Here is a 21,390-nt window from a genome sequence, read left to right as displayed (position 1 = left end):
CTACACTCACCATCTGGCTCTCATCCAGCCCTGCTCTAAGGATTTCCGGTTCTTTAATTTCCCAGTCGCTGACTATCGGAGATCTTCCTCCCCACCCTGTCCCCAGGGCCTTCTTCCTTTCTCCCCCAGCCTCTTCACACCCCAGAGATATCCCAGAACATCCTAGTCTTTCTCTCTTGTGGAGTGTATATATATATATATATATATATATATATATATATTTTGTACAACCTACAAGGAAGTCAGAGTATGTTTCATATAAAATAAGCAATTTCAACTGTAAAAAGTAGGTCCCCGGTAAGATGCTCGCTCACAGCATGTCAGTCCACTCTCTTTCCTTTATGCAAACTCCTCGATATTTCTTGATGGTGTGCATTTAGTTTATTATTTGCCTTCACTATTTTTAACACAACAGAAAGGGGAATTTTTTCTCCTTTGCATTTTATTTACCTAAAAAGCAACTGAAGAAAAGGGATGGCGTGTCTGATGCAAGGAAGTGAAATTGAAAGTGAAATTATGTAAAAAGCAAATAAAGTTCCTGATCAACATAGATGGATATCAGTTTAGTTCAGTCGCTCACTTGTGTCCAACTCTGTGACCCCATGAACCGCAGCATGCCAGGCCTCCCTGTCCATCACCAGCTCCCAGAGTCCAGCCAAACCCATGTCCATTGAGTCGGTGATAGTATACTGACTCTGAAAAAAATGGAAGCTGATGGCAGGTGTTATCTGAAAATGCTCAGCCTTGATGGATACTACACAAAATAATTACAATGGCAAGAAAAATCAAAAGGCATAGGACAAGAAGAACAAATATTTTGGTATGAGAAACGATCCAGGCTTTGAGTCGGAGGAGCGTCTTGAAGACACAGTTTCTCTCAGCCTCTTTCAAGTCTTGCTTTTGCTTTGCTACCTGCAGCCGTACCTTGTCCAGGTAGCGCCTCTGACCTTCCCCACGGGGGCCACCCCCCATCTGCTGGAGCATCTGTGCATCAAAGAAGAGCTCGTTGGTGAGGAAGGCTCCTTGGTGTTCCCACTCCAGCCCCTCAATCACAGCCATCAGCTGGGCCAGCTGCTCTCTCTGCTCATCCCCAGAGGCCCGGTTGTTGAAGGCGCAGTACCTCCGCCCCACCTCCCGGACCAGGCTCCTCAGCCTGAGGTTGTCTGTATTTGCCACGTACTCATCCAAGGATGCCCCTGCCAAGTCCTCCTTGTGGGTGAAGAGGATAACCATGTATCTCTCGGCTCCTGCTCCAAAGACCTCCTTCACCCTGGTCACGGCCACCACGTCCTGCTCAGTGAAGCGCCCCAGCTGGGTCACCAGCAGCAGCACGTGGGGTCCTGGCACCGACAGCAGGTAACAGGCTCCGATATTCTCATACACCTCTTGATCCTGGGCCCCGGCCTCAAAGATGGGGGGCGTGTCCACCACCAGGATGCTCCTCCCATTCCACATGCCTGTTGCCCTCTGACACTTCCTGGTCACTGACTGGGCCCCCAGCTTGGACTCAAAGACGGGCTGGCAGAGGATGCTGTTCCCGGTGGCACTTCTCCCGCTGCCTGTTTTCCCTACCAGGATGATCCTCAATGAGGAGGAGGGTTCAAAGCCCTGATGTTCTGTAAAAAAGAGAGAGAGAAAATTGTCTTGTTTTACCATATTAGTGATTCTTTTTTTTTTTTAATTTTAAATTTTTATTTACTCTTGGAGCAGATAACGAGCTGGCTTAAAACTCAATATTCAGAAAACTAAGATCATGGCACCAGTCCCACCATTTCATGGCAAATTGATGGGGAAACAATGGAAACAGTGAGAGAGTTTATTTTCTTAGGCTCCAAAAGCACTGCAGATGGTGACTTCAGACATGAAATTAAAAGATGTTTGCTCCTTGGAAGAAAAGCTATAACAAACCTAAACCGTGTATTAAAAAGCAGAGACATCACTATGCCAACAAAGATCTGTTTAGTCAAAACTATGGTTTTTCCATTAGTCCTGTATAGATGTGAGAGTTGGACCATAAAGAAGTTTGAGCACCAAAGAATTGATGCTTTTGAACTATGCTCTCCAACTTTGTTGGAGAAGACTTTTGAGAGTCCCTTGGACTGCAAGGAAATCAAACCAGTCAATCCTAAAGGAAATCAACTCTGAATATTCACTGGAGGGACTGATACTGAAGCTGAAACTCCAATACTTTGGCCACCCGAAGCAAAGAAGAGCTGACATGGTAGAAAAGACCCTGATGTTGGGAAAGACTGGAGGCAGGAGAAGAGGACAACAAAGGATGAGATGGTTGGATGGCATCATGGACTCAGTGGACTTGAGTCTGAGTAAAGTCCGGGAGATGGTGAAGGACAGGGAAGCCTGGTGTGCTGCAGCCCATGGGGTCTCAGAGGAGGACATGACTGAGCAACTGAGCAACAAGATGATGAGCATTGTTGTTTCAGTTCCAGGTGTGCAGCAGAGTGAGTCAGTCATTCCTATGTGTGCATCTATTCTTTTTCAAATTCTTTTCCTATTTAGATTATTTAGAATATTGAGCAGAGTTCTCTGTGCCATGCAGTAGGTCTCTGTTGGTAAAGTTAGTGATTCATAAGATTTTTCTGTCACTGACTTTTCATGGTATCTCATGAAAGCTATGGACCTCTCTCTGCCAAACAGTGATATGAAAATCATACAGATGTTTGCATACAGCTTTCGGTGACTCTTGACTGCTAGGAAGCCCACATTGGGAGCCCAAGCTTGGACCCATAGCCAAGAGCCAGAACTGCTACACTATGAAGGATGCTCCAAGGACTTCAGGACCAATGAAAATACAGGTTTTCGGAAAGAAAAGTGATCATTTGCTTTTCCCATGATGTTACTTAGGCCAGTTTCATGCTAATCTCAGGTGAAATTACAAGGAGGTGAGGATAAATCATAAATGAGAAAATATTATCATCTGCTTTTCACCCACCAGTTCCCAGGCACACAGACTGCTCATCACAGTCATCTGAACCCTGGGAGTAAAGGAAGTCTCAGATGTTAGAGTCTCAGTGACCTCTCACTGAGGACCAGCTGAATTGTCCCTGGGTTTCTGCTCTTAGGGTAGGGATTTGAATATTGGGAAGGCTTGTGGTTAATGTCAGGGACAGAGTCTGACAGATGACCCTGGATGGGCGGCTGAAGAAGAGATGATAAGAATGTTAGCAATACATATTTTGGAAAGATCATTGATGTGGCTGATAGAATTATAAGAAATTATAACAAAAGTGGTGTTGGCGAGGTCACTCTGTACCAAGAGCTAAGTCTTCTAGGGATGAAGAGAGTGAGGATGCAAGGATTTCTGGAGTTCTTATAAGCCCAAATGAATTAAATTCATTCTAAGCTCCTAAAATCTGTTATTTTACTCCTTTTACTCCATGTTGGTTCTGCCTTTCCTTAAGTATTCTGGAGTTTTTTTCAAACATGATTACTAAGTCTCTATGGGGGAACTTTGGGTTTCCCAGGTGGCGCTAGTGATAAAGAAGCAGCCTGCCCAGGTTTGGTTCCTGGGTCAGGAAGATCCCTGGAGGAGGGCATGGGAACTCACTCCAGTATTCTTGCCTGGAAAGTCCCAGGGACAGAGGAGCCTGGCGAGCTACAGTCCCAGAGGGTCGCCAAGAGTCAGACACAATTGAAGAAGGGAAAGGACTATACAGTCCATGGAATTCTCCAGGCCAGAATAATGGAGTGGCTAGCTATTCCTTTCTCCAGTGGATCTTCCCAACCCAGGGATCGAACCAAGCTCTCTCTCATTGCAGGAGGATTCTTTACCAGCTGAACCACCAGGGAAGCCCAAAGAACACGATAGCTACCTTTTTCTTCTGCAGTTTAAAATAATTGGGGTTCTCTTCTGTCTCAATATTTGAGGTCAGGGAGTGAAGGAGGGAAGACAGTGATTTTCCCCTGGTGCCCAGAAAGTTTGAGAATTTGGAGGATTTCTTACCTTCAACCATGGTTCTGTATGTGCTCCTCTGAAGCCCTTCCATTCGCTTCTGGAATAAAAAGAAGAAAGGAATAAAAGCAAGTGTCCTTATAGGAGTTGCTAAGGCCTGAGAACACCTCCAATTTAGACAGCCAAAATAATTATCCTTACATGAGTCATTTCCATTGCTAACTTTCTAACTTATATTTTGCTTTCAAATATCCATATATAACTTTAAGCAAGCCGGGTGATGCTAGGTTATGTTAACACAGTGAACTCTTGCTTTTTTCTCATTCTACAGGAAAGCAAGAAATGTTTGAATACACATCAGTTGATTATCTCCCTTCAAGCTGAAAAGGTGTGAATTATAGAAAGCCTTCCTCTAGGAATGAGAAGCCGGGCTTTTTATTATTTTATTATTCTTATTATTAGAATCGGGTAGGCAAACTTGCTAGACTAGAGAATAAAAGTTGCCTTACTGTAAATGAATAGTGCTTTGTTTGAAGTACCGGGCATTTCCAGTCCCAGAAACTCTTTGTATCAGATGGATATTCCAGTGGCAAAGAGGAAAGTACAATGTACCTTCCAGTGGGAGTGTGGAATTGGGGTCCAGGGCTCCTTTGAGGATGGACACGAGAGGGAGAAGGGGAAGAGGCCTGGACATGGTCACCACCTCCTTCCCTCTGAGCAGCTGGGGGAAGAGAAACCGGTGCCCTGACTGAGGGACAGCAGCAACATTCGGGACAAATTCAGGATAAAGTCATTGCCTACTCAGTTTTAAATCAAATGTCTTTAAATCGATAGCCACTTTAAAAAATCCCAGTCAATGTCACCAGAAATTGGCAAAACCATGGAGATAACGGTTTCATTCAGGTGAGGCATGCTATTGTGTCATTCTTCTTGGTGCTAGAAAAGATAAGCGTCCATTAGAAAAGGCAAGCCTGCAATGTGCAACTATAATTAAGATGAACTCTGAGCCTGTATTTTACTTCGTCAGTTTTAAAGATTATGCAGTCATGAAACAAACATTTTAAGGAGAGAAATACACAGAAGAATGAAATGAATGTCCACCATTTGCAATAAACAAATCTCAGTATTTTGGCATTGTTATTGCTGCTATTCTGTTGGACTGAAAACATTAAAAGAACATTACACATACAGCTCCATTTCTTTATTTTTTGACTCCTGCACTTCCCAGTCTCATTTTCACTCTTCCTTTCAGAGGTAATCAGTATTCTGAGATGTTTATGTCTCTTTCTCAAGTGTGTATTTACACCTGTACACACATCAGTCTATAGTTAAGATATAGTACTTTTTGGTATTTTAATCTTTTATGGAAGTGACATTATTTATGTAACATTTTATCCAATTCTTTCTTAACAAACATTTGATGTTCCAAATACATCCTTGCTGCTACCAAGAGTGCTGCAGAAGAGTCCTGCACACATCTTGTGCGCGTGACAGTCTCTGGGATGGACAGCTTCCACCCGACTAGACGCTGCCGAGTCCCACTCCAGGACACTTCTGCTATCGTGCTGGCAGCAGCCACATGTGAGCACCCCTCAAATCTTCACTTACACTTGGTAGTACTAGATTTTTAATGTTTTGGTTACCCTTTGGAGCATACATTAAAATGTCTTATGTCTTGATCAGTTTAAACTTGCATTTTATTGATTAACATTGAATTCATAATGGTTTTCATAACTGATCTGCTTATTTAGCTTGATTCCGGTATTCCTACCTTGTCTACATTTTTGTATTCACTCAGTCGGGTTGCATAGAAATGGTCCCCATTAGGGAAACCATCCCTGGTCACACTGTCAGAATATACTAAGATAACTTCCTTCCTTTGCTTTTTCTCCCACACCCCTTTCCCTTCCTTCAGCCCCAGAAGAGCATTTTCCTCACCACCTTTTCCCACATGCTGTCCTTGCCTCTGATAAATTATACTCCAGCTTTTGCTATAACTGCAAATTCTCTGACATCATTTCTACCTCAGATGAGATTTTCTATATATTTGAATCAGTATATCAGTGTGGTAAAGATGATGAAGACGGTGGTGACAATGTTGATCATTATCATCATAATAATCCTCGGTGCATTTATTTTAAATTTTAAAGTTTCTTTCATGTTCATTATTTAAATTGTTCTTCAAAATTCCCCATGATGTGACCAAGATAGGTATTAAAATTTCTATTAAAATATTGGGAAACTGAACCTTAACTGCTCTGCCCATGATCACACAACTGCCATGGGGCTAAGAACGAAAAATGGCACATTTTGCCTGCATATTCTCCTAGATTCATCAGGGCAGAAAAGCGATTATAAAGTCAACCAGTCTCTTGGAACATCACATACTATGTTGCCATCCCTGGTCAAGACAAAACTGAAGCCAGCAGGCTGGAAGCTTGCCCTAAAACCAACAAAGAGAAGTGTATTGTGAAATTTTGGGTGCATTTTTTGTTTTTTTAATTCAACCATAAAATTGCAGGGGACAGAAGTTGCTCAGAATGGAAGGATTTCAGTTTTAAACAATCTGGTGTTTTTCTGTGGCTTGATGATCAGTGTGACCCAAACGGAGCTCTGTGGCTGCCACAACGCCACCAAATTTCCAGTTGGTGAGCAGAGGTGCAGCACCGTTCTCCTGAACCATCTTCTGAGTGAGTCAGGCTGCCAGGGACACACAGTCTGTGAAGAATGGATTTTTTGAGGATATTAACAAATACCGAAGTGTCCAGAGACTAGTCAGAAAGGATATTGACAGCGATGCCAAAATGACAGGATATTAAAAGGACTGAATCAAGCCTAGGAAGAGATCCGGAAGCATTGTAAACCCTGAGCAATGTGTCAATCGCCGTGTAAACAAAAGCGGGGGAATGAAGAATGGAGGCAGATTTCTTCTCCACAAAGAAAATCCTAATCCTCCCCAAACGGGGTCAGGAATCATGAGAGAGATGGTGTGTGAGCAGAGGTTATACAGGTATCTGACAGGAACAGCAGGAGGATCAAAGCAAATGAACATCGTGTACCTTCTGATCTTTAAATTGGACGAACCTGATGTTATCTTGACAATACATTATTCTATCAAACCATGGGAAAGCGGGCTCTCTCATGTATGCTGTTTTCGGAGAGGTAAAAATATTTTCATTTTCCTCATTTATGAGTCTCTCCTTCCCGGTGTGCCCTCTGTTTCCCAGCATTGCTGGTTTCACAGTTTAGCATCATAATTTCATAACCGCTTATAGGGGGTTGACAGCAGACCAAGGGATGGTTCCTGTACACTCTGGGGTCTCTGTGCCGTAGAGTAGAGTTCTACATCGTGTCGCAGGAAACGTGTGGTGTCTCTGGGGGAGAATGGGGTGGCTTTCAGAAGATCAAGGTCTTGGAACAATGTCCACTTAGAGGTTTCGTTGGGAACACGTGACTCAGTGAGGGTACTCGTCCTGTGGAACCCTAGGAATGGATTCCTGCACCCTGCCATCTCTGGGAGGTTGTGCTATTAGTGACTATTAGTGAAGCTCTATGAAACCCTGTGAAGCTTATGAAAATCAAAGGAGCTAAGAAGTAGGCCACAACACGGAAAAGATCGCAGCCCTGTGGAAAGCGCTGGGCTGTGAATGCGGAGTGAGCGGTTCCCAAACCCGCTTCAGTCGCACTGGGAACCCGCTGTTGTCCATAACGCTCTCCATCAGCACCGGGTTTCATTGACGGGGAAGCCCAGAGGCATGGAACCGGTGTGAGGTCGCACCAGAAGTCAGTAGCCCTGACTCAACTGCTGGCTCCAGACGCCCTCCCCAGCCCCAGCTCCCCTCCTGCTTTCTCCTCGCAGCCCACCTCCCCCCTCCCGCCACCGCCGCCTCCCCAGAACCCCGGGATCCCCCCTAGGGTCCCCTTACCAGGCACAGCTCTGCGGGCTGGATGCGGGCGGGTCAGCGGGAGCGCGCGGCCGAAGGTTGCAGGGCACTATTGTAGAAGGAAGGTGGGGCTGACGGAGGGCGCCCCTTGTCCCCTCCGGGCGGGGAGAAACTGCTGCCGCCGAAACCGAGAGCACTGGGTTCTACGCGTGCGCGCGCCAACCCCGGCCCCGAACTTCCACCCCCACCCCCCACTGCACTCAGGGATGCTTCCTGTCGGAGACCCCGAGCGCCTCGCCCCCCTCTCATTTCCTCTTTAAGGCGTGAGAGAAGAAAAGAAGTGATGTTTGGATTGTGAGAGAGAAAAATATGGACCCCCCCCCCAACTCCCCGTCCCTCACCCCTCGTTGCTAAAGCCCACTGGTTGCCTCCGTGGGAGTGTTGGGTTTTCGCGGAGAACTTCTTTACCTTCTGCGCAAAGCTGGAGCAAGGTGCAGAACAGGATAGAATGGAACCCTCTTCCTTTCCAGAAACTCCGCAGAACCGGAAGGCAGAGAGCCACTGTCCCTGTCTTTTGTTTTTGGGGTTGGAGTGTCTGTTCTTAGGGAGTGTGTGTGTGTAATTTTTGAGGAGTGGTAGGCAGTTCTTTTTGACTATGTGGATCACAACAAACTCTGGAAAATTCTTCAAGAGATGAGAATACCAGACCATCTTATTTGTCTCCTGAAAACTGATGTTTTTGAACTGTGGTGCTGGTATGTGGGTCAAGAAGCAACAGTTAAAACTGGACATGAAACAACTGACTCGTTCAAAATTGGGAAAGGAGTACATCAAGGCTGTATATTGTCACCCTGCTTATTTAACTTATACGCAGAATGTGCTGTGCTTTGCTTAGTTGCTCTGTCCTGTCTGACTCTTTGCAATCCCATGGACTGAAGCCCACCAGGCTCCTTCCTCTGTCCATGGGGATTTCCAGGCAGGAATACTGGAGTGGTTGCCATGCCCTCCTCCAGGGGATTGTCCCAACCCAGGGACTGAGCCCAGTTCTCCCTCATTGCAGGTGCATTCTTTACCATCTGAACCACCAGGGAAGCCCAAGAATACTGGCGTAGGTAACCTATCCCTTCTCCAGTGGAACTTCCTCAGCCAGGAATTGAACTGGTGTCTCCTGGGTTGCCATGGTAAAGAGTGCCTACAATGTGGGAGACCCGAGTTCGATCCCTGGGTTGGAAAGATCCCCAGAAGAAGGGAATGGCAATCCACTCCAGTATTCTTGCCTGGAAAATCCCATGGATAGAGGAGCCTGGCGGACTACAGTCCACTGCATCGAAAAAAGTCGGACATGACTGAGCAACTTCACTATCACTTTCTCCTGCATTGCTGGCAGATTCTTTACTAGCTGAGCTACCTGGGAAGTTCTATAAGCAGAATGCTGCTGCTGCTGCTGCTAAGTCGCTTCAGTCGTGTCCAACTCTGTGCGACCCCATAGACGGCAGCCCACCAGGCTCCCCTGTCCCTGGGATATTCCAGGCAAGAACACTGGAGTGGGTTGCCATGTCCTTCTCCAATGCATGAAAGTGAAAAGTGAAAGTGAAGACGCTCAGTCGTATCTGACTCTTAGCAACCCCATGGACTGCAGTCTACCAGACACCTCCATCCATGGGATTTTCCAGGCAAGAGTACTGGAGTGGGTTGCCATTGCCTTCTCTGATAAGCAGAATACATCATGTGAAATGCTGGGTTGGATGAATCACAAGCTGGAATCAAGATTGCGAAGAGGAATATCAACAGCCTTAGATATGCAGATGATACCACTCTAATGGCACAAAGCCAAGAGGAACTAAAGAGCCTCTTGATGAGGGTGAAAGAGGAGAGTCAAAAAGCTGGCCTAAAACTCAGCATTCACAAAACTAAGATCATGGCATCTGGTCCCATCACTTCATGGCAAATAGAAGGGGAAAAAGTAGAAGCAGTGATAGATATTATTTTGGGGGGCTCCAAAATCACTGCAGCCCCAAAATTAAAGGATGCTTCCTCCTTGGAAGGAAAGCCATGACAAACCCAGACAGCATATTAAAAAGCAGAGACATCACTTTGTCATTAAAGGTTCATATAGTCAAAGCGATGGTTTTTCCAGTAGTCATGTATGGATGTGAGAGTTGGACTGTAAAGAAGGCTAAGCACTGAAGAATTGATGCTTTTAAATTGTGGTGCTGCAGAAGACTCTTGAGAGTCCCTTGGACACCAAGGAGATCAAACCAGTTAATCCTAAAGGAAATCAACCCTGAATATTCGTTGGAAGGACTGATGCTAAAGCTGAAGCTCCTATACTTTGGCCATTTGATGTTAAGAGCTCAGTCATTGGAAAAGACTCTGATACTGGGAGGGATTGGGGGCAGGAGGAGAAGGGGACAACAGAGGATGAGATGATTGGATGGCATCGCCAACTCAATGGACATGAGTTTGAGCAAGCTCCGGGAGTTGGTGATGGACAGGGAGGCCTGGCATGATGCAGTCCATGGGGTCAAAAAGAATTGACACGACTGAGCAACTGAACTGAATTGAACTGAAACTTAATGGGGGTAAAGAGTGAAAGGAAATACAAAATAAGAATTGGGCCAAGAATGAGGTTGAATATAAGATATTCCCACATAGCTCAGTTGGTAAAGAATCTACCCTCAATGCAGCAGACCCCTGGTTGGATTCCTGGGTTGAGAAGATACACTGGAGAAGGGATAGGCTACCCACTCGAGTGGTTACCGCATGGACTATACTGGGGCTTCTCTTGTGGCTCAGCTGGTAAAGAATCTGCCTGCAATGTGCAAGATCTGGGTTCGATCTGTTAGGTAGTTGGAACAGGAAAAAGGAGTCCAGAATGGTGGTGGCTAAAAGACCAGGAAGGGAAAAGCCTGAGAAAAAAGACCAAAGGAAGGTCTGAGGACTGGAGTGAGAACCTCAGGTAGAACAAACAGCACTCCTGGCTAGCCCAATTTACATAGCAGGCCCAGGGGAGGAAAAAAAAAAACAAAAAAGAGGAGCCAAAGGGTGGTGGGGGGCAGAGGGGGTTGTCTCTTCCTTCCTCTCTCTCTCTCTTGCTCTCTCTCTCTCTCTCTCTCTCTCTCTCTCTCTTGCTCTTGCTCTAGCTCTCTCTCCTCTTTATTGTTTTTTGGGTCAGCATGCCCTCATGAGGATGTATTTTCCTTTATTTTCTAAATAAAACTGAGCTGTAACACAGAGCTGTGACATTGATCTGTCTGAGAGCTGTAACACAGTCTCTCTGAGAGCTGAGACACGGTCTGTCAAAGAGCTTTAACGTCTAGTGCTTCAAATTTTTGTTGTGATGAGACAGAACCAAGGAAAGTACACACTCCTAACAGATCCCTGGGTCGAAAAGATCCCCTGGAGAAGGGAAAAGTTACCCATTCTAGTATTTTGGCCTGGAGGATCTCATGGACTAGTCCATGGGATCACAAAGCACAGGACACAACTGAGCGACTTTCACTTTCATAAGATATAAAAATACAACAAAACACTACATTATTTTACAAGATAACTACTTTAAAAGAAAAAGTAAAAGACAAATTTAGAAAAAAAAAAATCAAAATATTTGTTGCTGAAATAAGCAAGCACAAATCCAGTTCCATAAGAAAAGACGTATCACCATCAGATGAAGGCTCCAGGGCAGGAAAAAAAAAGTCTTGGGTCATAGTCTAGCTCTGGCTTCCCCAAGGACTTATAAGAATTCCTCTTCTAGGGAATTCAGTCCACATGGTATTCTCTGGAAGGAGTAGTAGCATCTGTCCAGCCAGGCTGATGAATACTGATTATTGTGCATAATTGTTGAATATTGTACAACACTGAATACGGTACAAGACTAGGTAAGAGGGTATGCATTGTTTGAAATCCCCTCAAAAACCTCATCATGGCCAAAAACAACTCTCAGAAGTAAGCCAAAGATGAACCTCTCTGTGTAAAATGACAGCTGATCCAGGCAATAGGGCATGGAAATATGAAAGAAGCTTATCAACACACGAACAAGGAATTTTTATGCGTAAAGAGATAAAAGGTGAGAAGAGACCTATGTAACTGATATGAATATACATTCACTTCGGGCATTTTTGAGAAGCTATAGTGTTTTGATCCTGTGTCTGGTTAAGGAAGCTCTTTTTATATGACAGTAAGAAATAACAATTTCAGGTTCTGATTTGCCACTTTTTGCCTTTAGAAAATCACTTGATTCTCAGTAGATTACTTTCCTCTGCAAATAAACGGTTCTTAATGATAATTATCCTTCATACTTCATGAGGTAGTTTTCATCATAAAATATTAAGCATTAAATTTTTATAGTATTCTCTCTACAATTATGTTTTCTATTTTATGGTCAATCCTGCATTATTTTGCTTTATTATCTATTTTGTATTCAGTTCAGTTCAGTTCAGTCGCTCAGTCGTGTCCGACTCTTTGCCACCCCATGAATCGCAGCATGCCAGGCCTCCCTGTTCATCACCATCTCCTGGAGTTCACTCAGACCCACGTCCATCGAGTCAGTGATGCCATCCAGCCATCTCATCCTCAGTCGTCCCCTTCTCCTCCTGCCCCTAATCCCTCCCAGCATCAGAGTCTTTTCCAATGAGTCAACTCTTCGCATGAGGTGGCCAAAGTACTGGAGTTTCAGCTTTAGCATCATTCCTTCCAAAGAAATCCCAGGGCAGATCTCCTTCAGAATGGACTGGTTGGATCTCCTTGCAGTCCAAGGGACTCTCAAGAGTCTTCTCCAACACCACAGTTCAAAAGCATCAATTCTTCAGCGCTCAGCCTTCTTCACAGTTCAACTCTCACATACATACATGACCACAGGAAAAACCGTAGCCTTGACTAGACGGACCTTAGTCAGCAAAGTAATGTCTCTGCTTTTGAATATACTATCTAGGTTGGTCATAACTTTTCTTCCAAGGAGTAAGCGTCTTTTAATTTCATGGCTGCAGTCACCATCTGCAATGATTTTGGAGCCCAAAAAAATAAAGTCTGACACTGTTTCTACTGTTTCCCCATCTATTTCCCATGAAGTGAACGGACCGGATGCCATGATCTTCATTTTCTGAATGTTGAGCTTTAAGCCAACTTTTTTGCTCTCCTCTTTTACATGTGTATTATTAAATTATATATATATTTAAACTTTTTTTGGCTGTGCTGTGTAGCATGTGAGATCTTAGTTCCCAGACCAGGGATTGAATCCCATGCCCCCTGCAGTGGAAACAGGGAGTCTTAACCTCTGAGATGCCAGGGAAGTTCTTAAATTATCACACTTAAAAAACTAAAAATTGTGTCTTCCATTTACTTATGAGTCTGTGCTATGCTGTGCTTAGTCGTTCAGTCTTGTCTGACTCTGCAGCCCCATGGACTGTATCCTACCAGGCTCCTCTGTCCATGAGGATTCTCCAGGCAAGAATACTGGAGTGGGTTTCTGAGCCCTGCTCCAGGGGATCTTCCCAACCCAAGGGTCGAACCCAGGTCTCCTGCATTGCAGGCAGATTCTTTACTGTCTGAGCCACCAGCGATGTCCCACTTAATGAGTCTATATAGTTTTAAATTTAAGAATTAGAAACTAACAATATTTTAAAGAATAAGTACAACTTTGATTTTACTTTGTAAATATATTTGATGACTAATCATATGGACCTTTTATTACCACTAGCACCCAACTCTGTGGAATAGAATAATGTGGAATGGTTATTATTACAAATACTAAATGTGGAGTATTCACGAGTGTGAAATTTATGTATTTATGAGTATGAAATTTATTTATGAGGATTATTATGATGATGTTTCCTCTACACTTTTCATTTCTGTGTCATATTCTGATGGAATTTAACCTACAAAGTGCTTTCTCTTGCATTATTTCATCATACATATTAAGATTAATTTTAATATATACATCTCAAGAAAAGATGAAGCCCCTTGGCCACAAAGTCTCTGAGCAAATTCATAGGGACAGGTTTTGGTACACAAGCCCTCCTCACATCTCCTGCTCTTTCTATTGTACCCCACAACGGTTCCACTGATACTTCAAACAGGGCATTTTACCCACAATGTCAAGCCTTCTTCTGATCCTATATATTTCTAGATGATACAGTTTGCATGAGAATTTGATAACCCTAACACTCATATTTGGGGCTTCCCTGGTAGCTTAGATGGTAAAGAATCTGCCTGCAATGCAGGATACTCGGGTTCAATCCCTGGGTCAGGAAGGTCCCCTAGAGAAGGGACTACAACCCGCTCCAGTATTCTCGCCAGGAGAATTCCATGGACAGAGGAGGCTGGCAGGCTACAGTCCATCAGGTCGCAAAGAGTCGCACACAACTGAGCAACCAACACTCATATTTGTCTTAAAAATCGTATTAACATTTACAAACAAGACAAATAATAAGTAATGATAGAAATTGGAGGGTATAGATGTACATTCGGATGTGAGAAAATGAAAAACTGAAAGAACAGCAGGTTAAATTCAGTCCTGTGGTAAGCAGTTTTGGCCCACAGTGCGTGCTCGTTCACACGTGGCCCTGGATGGGAAAGCTGCAAACCTAGCAGTCCCCACTACATCAGCCCTTTCCTGGTCACCTCAGGTTGTAGATGGATTTTCTCTCTGGCTGAGAGTCCCTGCATGGGCCCAGCAGGCAGCTAAAGAAGGAATTGATAATAATTTTTTTTTCCAACTCAACTTCACTGAGTCTAAGTCACTGCTCTCAGGTCCCCCAACTGCAGGCAGCCTTAAAGCCAGAGTCCATCCCGAGTCCCCAGAACTTTACTCTGAGGTGGCATTGAAGCGCATGTGCATACACTCCTGCTCCACAGAACTGGGATGGCCCTAGGGTGCTTGAGCACAACTTCACTTTCCCCCTGCCCTCCATTATCCCTCTGGCCTGCTCCACGTCCCCCACACATCAGCCTCCCTCTTAGCACACTTGAGCCCTGATAGTCTTGGGCTATCTGTGTCCTCCAGCATCCACACCTCCTAACTAGGGCGTGGCTGACAGAAAGGCTTCCCTTTGAAGTGTTCTTTCAGAAATAAGGAAACGATAAGGAGATAACGATTGTTTACACAACGTAAGGATGGTGTTCAAGGACTTAGGTGGGTTGAAATTGTGTTGTTTTCAGTATAGTCACATTTAACTTCTTGGTTCTAAGTCATTGTACTGGTAAATAGACTGATGTACGTGTGCATGCTCAGTCGTGTCCAACTCTTTGCAACCCCATGGACTGTAGCCCACCAGGCTCCTCTGTCCATGGGATTTTCCAGGCAACAATACTGGAGTGGGTTGCCATTCTCTGCTCCAGGGGATCTTCCTGACCCAGGGATCCATTACCCAGCTCGTGAATCTCCTACATTGCTAGGTGGATTCTTTTTGTGTCTCAGCTGGTAAAGAATCTGCCTGCTATGCGGGAGATCTGGGTTTCAATCCCTGGGTTGGGAAGTTCCCCTGGAGAAGGGAAAGGCTGCCCACTCCAAAAATTCTGGCCTGGAGAATTCCATGGACTGTATAGTCCCTGGGGTTGGAAAGAGTTGGACAGGACTGAGCGATTTTCAGTGTCACCTGGAATTAAACATTAGCATGTTTGACTGTGACTTCTCTTTCCTTGATGATAATAAAAATCTGCAAGGGTCACTGAAGGGATATAACTACCTATAAGAACTAGAAAATATCAAGAAGAGTCTGTATAGGTTATGGTCTGAATGTTTGTGTCCGCCCCCTCCCCCCTCAACATTCACAGGTTGAAAAACTAGTCTGGAGAGGAGGGTGTTAGGAGGTGGTGTCACTGGGAGGGTCTTAGGTCAGAAGGGTATATTCCTCATGATTGGAATTAGTCCCTTGTTCTAATTGAGTGTGAGATCACAGTCAGAAGTTGGCATTCTGCAATCTCAGAGAGGACTCTCCTCCAAGCCCAACCATGATCTTGGACTTCCAGCCTCCAGAACTATGAGGAATAAATGTCTTGTTTTTAAGCCACCCAGACTCTCTCTCTTTCTCTCTCTCTCTCTGTTTAAAATAGCAGTCCAAAGAGAGAAAGGCAGTGTCTAAACAAACAAACCAGCAAACAGACACACACAAGCACAAAATAAAAAGAGTGTGTTTTCCCTTTGCTAGGAATCCATTTTCTACTGAAAACTGCCAGTCATTTTACCATTTCTCACAGATGACCAATACATCAAGATAACACATTTTAAGGATGTTTTCAAGTGGTACAACTTTATTTTAAAACTATGTGCTGGAGTAAACATGAAATTTCTGAAAACTCTGATTGCTTTGAAATCCCCCTTCAGATCCAAGTGTCCAAGTCCTTTCTTGCCAAGTGACCTGCAAGACTGAAGGTCACACAGTCACCACCTCGGGCAGGTGCCTGCAGAGAAGGCACAGCAGCAACAGAGGGCCCAGCAGGGTGGCCAGGCCCAGCTTACACAGGGTCCCCGGAGTCGCGTTGGGAAACCGGCCAGCGGCCAGAGCTCCCGCTTCCTCAGCGCGCAGGCGGCCAGTCTCTCCGCCACCCTCCGCAGCCTCTCCTCGGGGCTCAGCCCGCCCAGGACCTGCGCCAGGCGGTACACGTCGTTGGTGTAGGGGGCGCCGCCGTGGTCCCTCACCAGCTCCTCCACCAGCCCCATCAGCTCCCCGACCTGCGCCTCCCGCTCTCCGTCGGCCGCTCGGTTGTCGAAGGCGCAGCAGCGGCCCCCGCACTCGGCCACCAGCTCCCGGAGCGCGCGGTTGTCGGTGTCGCGCACGTACTGCTGCAGCGAGCCCCCCGCCAGGTCCTCCCTGCGGGTGAAGACCACGACGGTGCGCGCCGCGATGCCCGCCCCGAAGAGCGCCTTCACCCCGCGCCAGGCCCGCAGGTCCTGGGCGGTGAAGCGGCCGAGCTGGGTCACCAGGAGCACGGCGTGGGGCCCCGGGGCCGAGAGCAGGTAGCAGCGGCCTCTCTCTCGGAAGCCTGGGTCTGCCTGGGCGACCTCGGGGCTGAAGAGGTCGGGGGTGTCGAGGACTTCCACGTCCCACGAGGCCCAGCGGCAGCTCCCCGTGGCGCAGGCGCTGGTCACCGCCGTGGCCGCGAGCCTGGAGAGGAAGTGCTTCCGCTGGAGGATGCTGTTGCCCGTGGCGCTCTTCCCGGCCCCCGACCTCCCGGCCAGGAGGAGGCGCAGCCTGCGCTCCTGCAGGGCGGACCTGAACTTCTGGAAACCTGTGTGGGCACCGGTGGTCTGTCAGCTTTGGAACCTGAGAGCAACATGTCCCTATTCCGGGTCTCCTGGACGCCTTGCGAGGAAAGGAGAACAGAGCGCTTCCACGGTTGTGTTTGGGGCCAGACCTTTACTGGATTCGTTGTGGCTCAGCTGGTAAAGAATCTGCCTGCAGTGTGGGAGACATGGGTTCTATCCCTGGGTTGGAAAGATCCCCTGGAAAAGGGAAAGGCTACCCACTCCAGTATTCTGGCCTGGAGAATTCCATGGACTGCATCGTCCATGGGATCGCAGTCTGATATGACTGAGCGACTTTCACTTTAACTTTATTGAGTGACCTGGTGTGAGATTTGGGCACTCCAAGGGGGTCACTACCCGTCTATTTCTCCCGTCGTTGCTGTCACACGTGCACCTGTGCTCCAGCAGCTGCTGAACAATACTCTAGAAGATGCCTCTTTGTAATACAGGCCATTCAGTTCAGTTCAGTCACTCAGTCGTGTCCGACTCTTTGCGATCCCATAAATCGCAGCACACCAGGCCTCCCAGTTCATCCCTAACTCCCGGAGTTCACTCAAACTCAGGTCCATTGAGTCGGTGATGCCATCTAGCCATCTCATCCTCTGTCGTCCCCTCTCCTCCTGCCCCCAATCCCTCCCAGCGTCAGAGTCTTCTCCAATGAGTCAACTCTTCGCATGAGGTGGCCAAAGTTTGGAGTTTCAGCTTTAGCGTCAGTCCTTCCAAAGAACACCCAGGACTGATCTCCTTTAGGATGGACTGGTTGGATCTCCTTGCAGTCCAAGGGACTCTCAACAGTCTTCTCCAACACCACAGTTCAAAACCATCAATTCTTCAGCACTTAGCTTTTTTCACAGTCCAACTCTCACATCCATATATGACTACTGGAAAAACCATACCCTTGACTAGACGGACCTTTGTAGGCAAAGTAATATCTCTGCTTTTGAATACACTGTCTAGGTTGGCCATAACTTTTCTTCCAAGGAGCAAGCATCTTTTAATTTCATGGCTGCAATCACCATCTGTAGTGATTTTGGAGCCCCCCAAAATAAAGTCTGACACTTTCCACTGTTTTGCCATCTATTTCCCATGATGTGATGGAACCGGATGCCATGATCTTCATTTTCTGAACATTGAACTTTAAGCCAACTTTTTCACTCTCCTCTTTCACTTTCAACAAGAGGCTTTTTAGTTCCTCTTCACTTTCTTCCATAAGGGTGGTGTCATCTGCATGTCTCAGGTTATTGATATTTTTCCTGACAATCTTGATTTCAGCTTGTGCTTCCTCCATCCCAGAATTTCTCATGATGTACTCTGCATAGAAGTTAAATAAGCAGGGTGACAATATACAGCCTTAACGAACTCCTTTTCCTATTTGGAACCAGTCTGTTGTTCCATTTCCAGTTCTAGCTGTTGCTTCCTGCCCTGCATATAGGTTTCTCAAGAGGCAGGTTAGGTGGTCTGGTATTCCCATCTCTTTCAGAATTTTCCACAGTTTATTGTGATCCACACAGTCAAAGGCTTTGGCATAGTCAATAAAGCACAAATAGACGTTTTTCTGGAACCTCTTGCTTTTTCGATGATTCAGCGGATGTTGGCAATTTGATCTCTGATTCCTCTGCCTTTTCTAAAACCAGCTTAAATATCTGGAAGTTCATGTTTCACATATTTTTGAAGCCTGGTTTGGAGAATTTTGAGCACTACTTTACTATCGTGTGAGATAAGTTCAATTATGTGGTAGTTTGAGCATTCTTTGGCATTGCCTTTCTTTGGAATTAGAATGAAAACTGACCTTTTCCAGTCCTGTGGCCACTGCTGAGTTTTCCAAATTGGCTGACATATTGAGTGCAGCACTTTCACACCATCATCTTTCCGAATTTGAAATAGCTCAACTGGAATTCCATCACCTCCACTAGCTTTGTTCATAGTGGTGCTTTCTAAGGCCCACTTGACTTCACATTCCAGGATCACTCTAGGTGAGTGATCACACCATCATGATTATCTTGGTCCTAAAGATTTTTTAGTACAGTTCTTCTGTGTATTCTTGCCACCTCTTCTTAATATCTTCTGCTTCTGTTAGTTCCATACCAGTTCTGTCCTTTATTGAGCCTATCTTTGCAAGAAATGTTTCCTTGGTATCTCTAATTTTCTTGAAGAGATCTCTAGTCTTTCCCATTCTGTTGTTTTCCTCTACTTCTTTGCATTGATCCCTGAGGAAACCTTTCTTATCTCTCCTTGCTATTCTTTGGAACTCTGCATTCAGATGCTTATATCTTTCCTTTTCTCCTTTGCTTTTGACTTCTCTTCTTTTCACAGCTTTTTGTAAGGCCTCCCCAGACAGCCATTTTGCTTTTTTGCATTTCTTTTCCATGGGGATAGTCTTGATCCCTGTCTCCTGTACAATGTCATGAACCTCATTCCACAGTTCATTAGGCACTCTATCTATCAGATCTAGGCCCTTAAATCTATTTCTCACTTCCACTGTATAATCATAAGGGATTTGATTTAGGTCATACCTGAATGGTCTAGTGGTTTTCCCTACTTTCTTCAATTTAAGTCTGAATTTGGCAATAAGGAGTTCATGATCTGAGCCACAGTCAGCTCCTGGTCTTATTTTTGCCGACTGTATAGAGCTTCTCCACTTTTGGCTGCAAAGAATATAATCAATCTGATTTTGGTGTTGACTATCTGGTGATGTCCATTTGTAGAGTCTTCTCTTGTATTGTTGGAAGAGGGTGTTTGCTAGGACCAGTGTGTTCTCTTGGCAAAACTCTATTAGTCTTTGCCCTGCTTCATTCCACATTCCAAGGCCAAATTTGCCTGTTACTCCAGGTGTTTCTTGACTTCCTGCTTTTGCATTCCAGTCCCCTATAATGAAAAGGACATATTTTTTCGGTTTTAGTACTAAAAGGTCTTGTAGGTCTTCATAGAACCGTTCAACTTCAGCTTCTTCAGCATTATTGGTTGGGGCATAGGCTTGGATTACTGTGTTATTGAATGGTTTGCCTTGGAAACGAACAGAGATCATTCTGTCATCTTTGAGATTGCATCCAAGTACTGCATTTGGGACTCTTTTGTTGACCATGATGGCTACTCCATTTCTTCTGAGGGATTCCTGCCCACAGTAGTAGATATAATGGTCATCTGAGTTAAATTCACCGATTCCAGTCGATTTTAGTTCGCTGATTCCTAGAATGTCGATGTTCACTCTTGCCATCTCCTGTTTGACCACTTCCAATTTACCTTGATTCATGGACCTAACATTCCAGGCTCCTATGCAATATTGCTCTTTACAGCATCATATCTTGCTTCTATCACCAGTCACATCCACAACTGGATATTGGTTTTGCTTTGGCTCCTTCCCTTCATTCTTTCTGGAGTTATTTCTCCACTGACATCCAGTAGCATATTGGGCACCTACCAACCTGGGGAGTTCCTCTTTCAGTATCCTATCATTTTGCCTTTTTATACTGTTCATGGGGTTCTCAAGGCAAGAATACTGAGTGGTTTGCCATTCCCTTCTCCAGTGGACCACATTCAGTCAGACCTCTCCACCATGACCCACCCATCTTGGTGGCCCCACATGGCATGGTTTAGTTTCATTGAGTTAGACAAGGCTGTGGTCCATATGATTAGATTGACTAGTTTTCTGTGATTCTGGTTTCAGTGTGTCTGCCCTCTGATGCCCTCTTGCAACATGTACCATCTTAGTTGGGTTTCTCTTACCTTGGAACGCTGGGTATCTCTTCACAGCTGCTCCAGTAAAGCACAGCCATTGCTCCTTACTTTGGACGAGGGGTATCTCACCGCCACCCCTTCTGACCTTGAAAGTGGAATAGCTCCTCTTGGCCCTCCTGCACCCACACAGCCACTGCTCCATGGACTTGGAGTTGCTCCTCTTGGCCGCTGTCCCTGACCTTGGGCATGGGGAAAATTCTGAAAGAGATGGGAACACCAGACCACCTGACCTGCCTCTTGAGAAACCTATATGCAGGGCAGGAAGCAACAGCTAAAACTGGACATGGAACAATAGACTGGTTCCAAATAGGAAAAGGAGTTCCTCAAGGCTGTATATTGTCACCCTGCTTATTTAACTTATATGCAGAGTACATCATAAGAAACGCTGGGCTGGTAGAAGCACAAGTTGGAATCAAGATTGCTTGACCCCTGCTGTCTGCAGGGCCGTTCTGCCCCAGCTTCTGGTCCCCTCAGCCACCCTTTCTCTAAGTCCTTAAGAACTGCTACCCAACCTCCTGGCCTCATTTCCTCCCACACTGCTGGCCCTCACCTGCCCCTGGCCCTGCCAGCAGGATCATCCTCCTGGCCTGGCTCCAGGGCCTCCCGCTCAGCCAGGGAGC

The 21,390-nt window shown here is 45.7% G+C and overlaps 1 protein-coding gene and 1 long non-coding RNA gene across 2 annotated transcripts; both read right to left on the bottom strand.

Moving 5' to 3' along the window:
• Positions 1-220: 220 nt before the first annotated feature.
• On the bottom strand, positions 221-21,348 carry LOC120877593 (GTPase IMAP family member 5-like). Its single transcript, XM_040259927.1, is given in 4 exon segments — positions 221-1,671; positions 16,167-16,276; positions 16,279-17,019; positions 21,321-21,348. Coding segments are annotated over 4 exon segments (1,812 nt in total). The 3' UTR covers positions 221-738.
• Positions 6,386-7,875, bottom strand: LOC120877943. Its single transcript, XR_005724427.1, has 2 exons — positions 7,837-7,875; positions 6,386-6,628 (listed from the first exon to the last, which is right to left on the bottom strand). It is a non-coding gene; the product is annotated as an uncharacterized LOC120877943 (long non-coding RNA).
• Positions 21,349-21,390: the final 42 nt, after the last annotated feature.

Source organism: Oryx dammah, unplaced genomic scaffold (assembly GCF_014754425.2).
Source record: "Oryx dammah isolate SB20612 unplaced genomic scaffold, SCBI_Odam_1.1 HiC_scaffold_18, whole genome shotgun sequence".
In the NCBI taxonomy this organism is placed as follows: Eukaryota; Metazoa; Chordata; class Mammalia; order Artiodactyla; family Bovidae; genus Oryx; species Oryx dammah.
The sequence above is the reverse complement of the archived record's forward strand: the minus strand, read 5'-3'. Positions and strand labels throughout refer to the sequence as shown.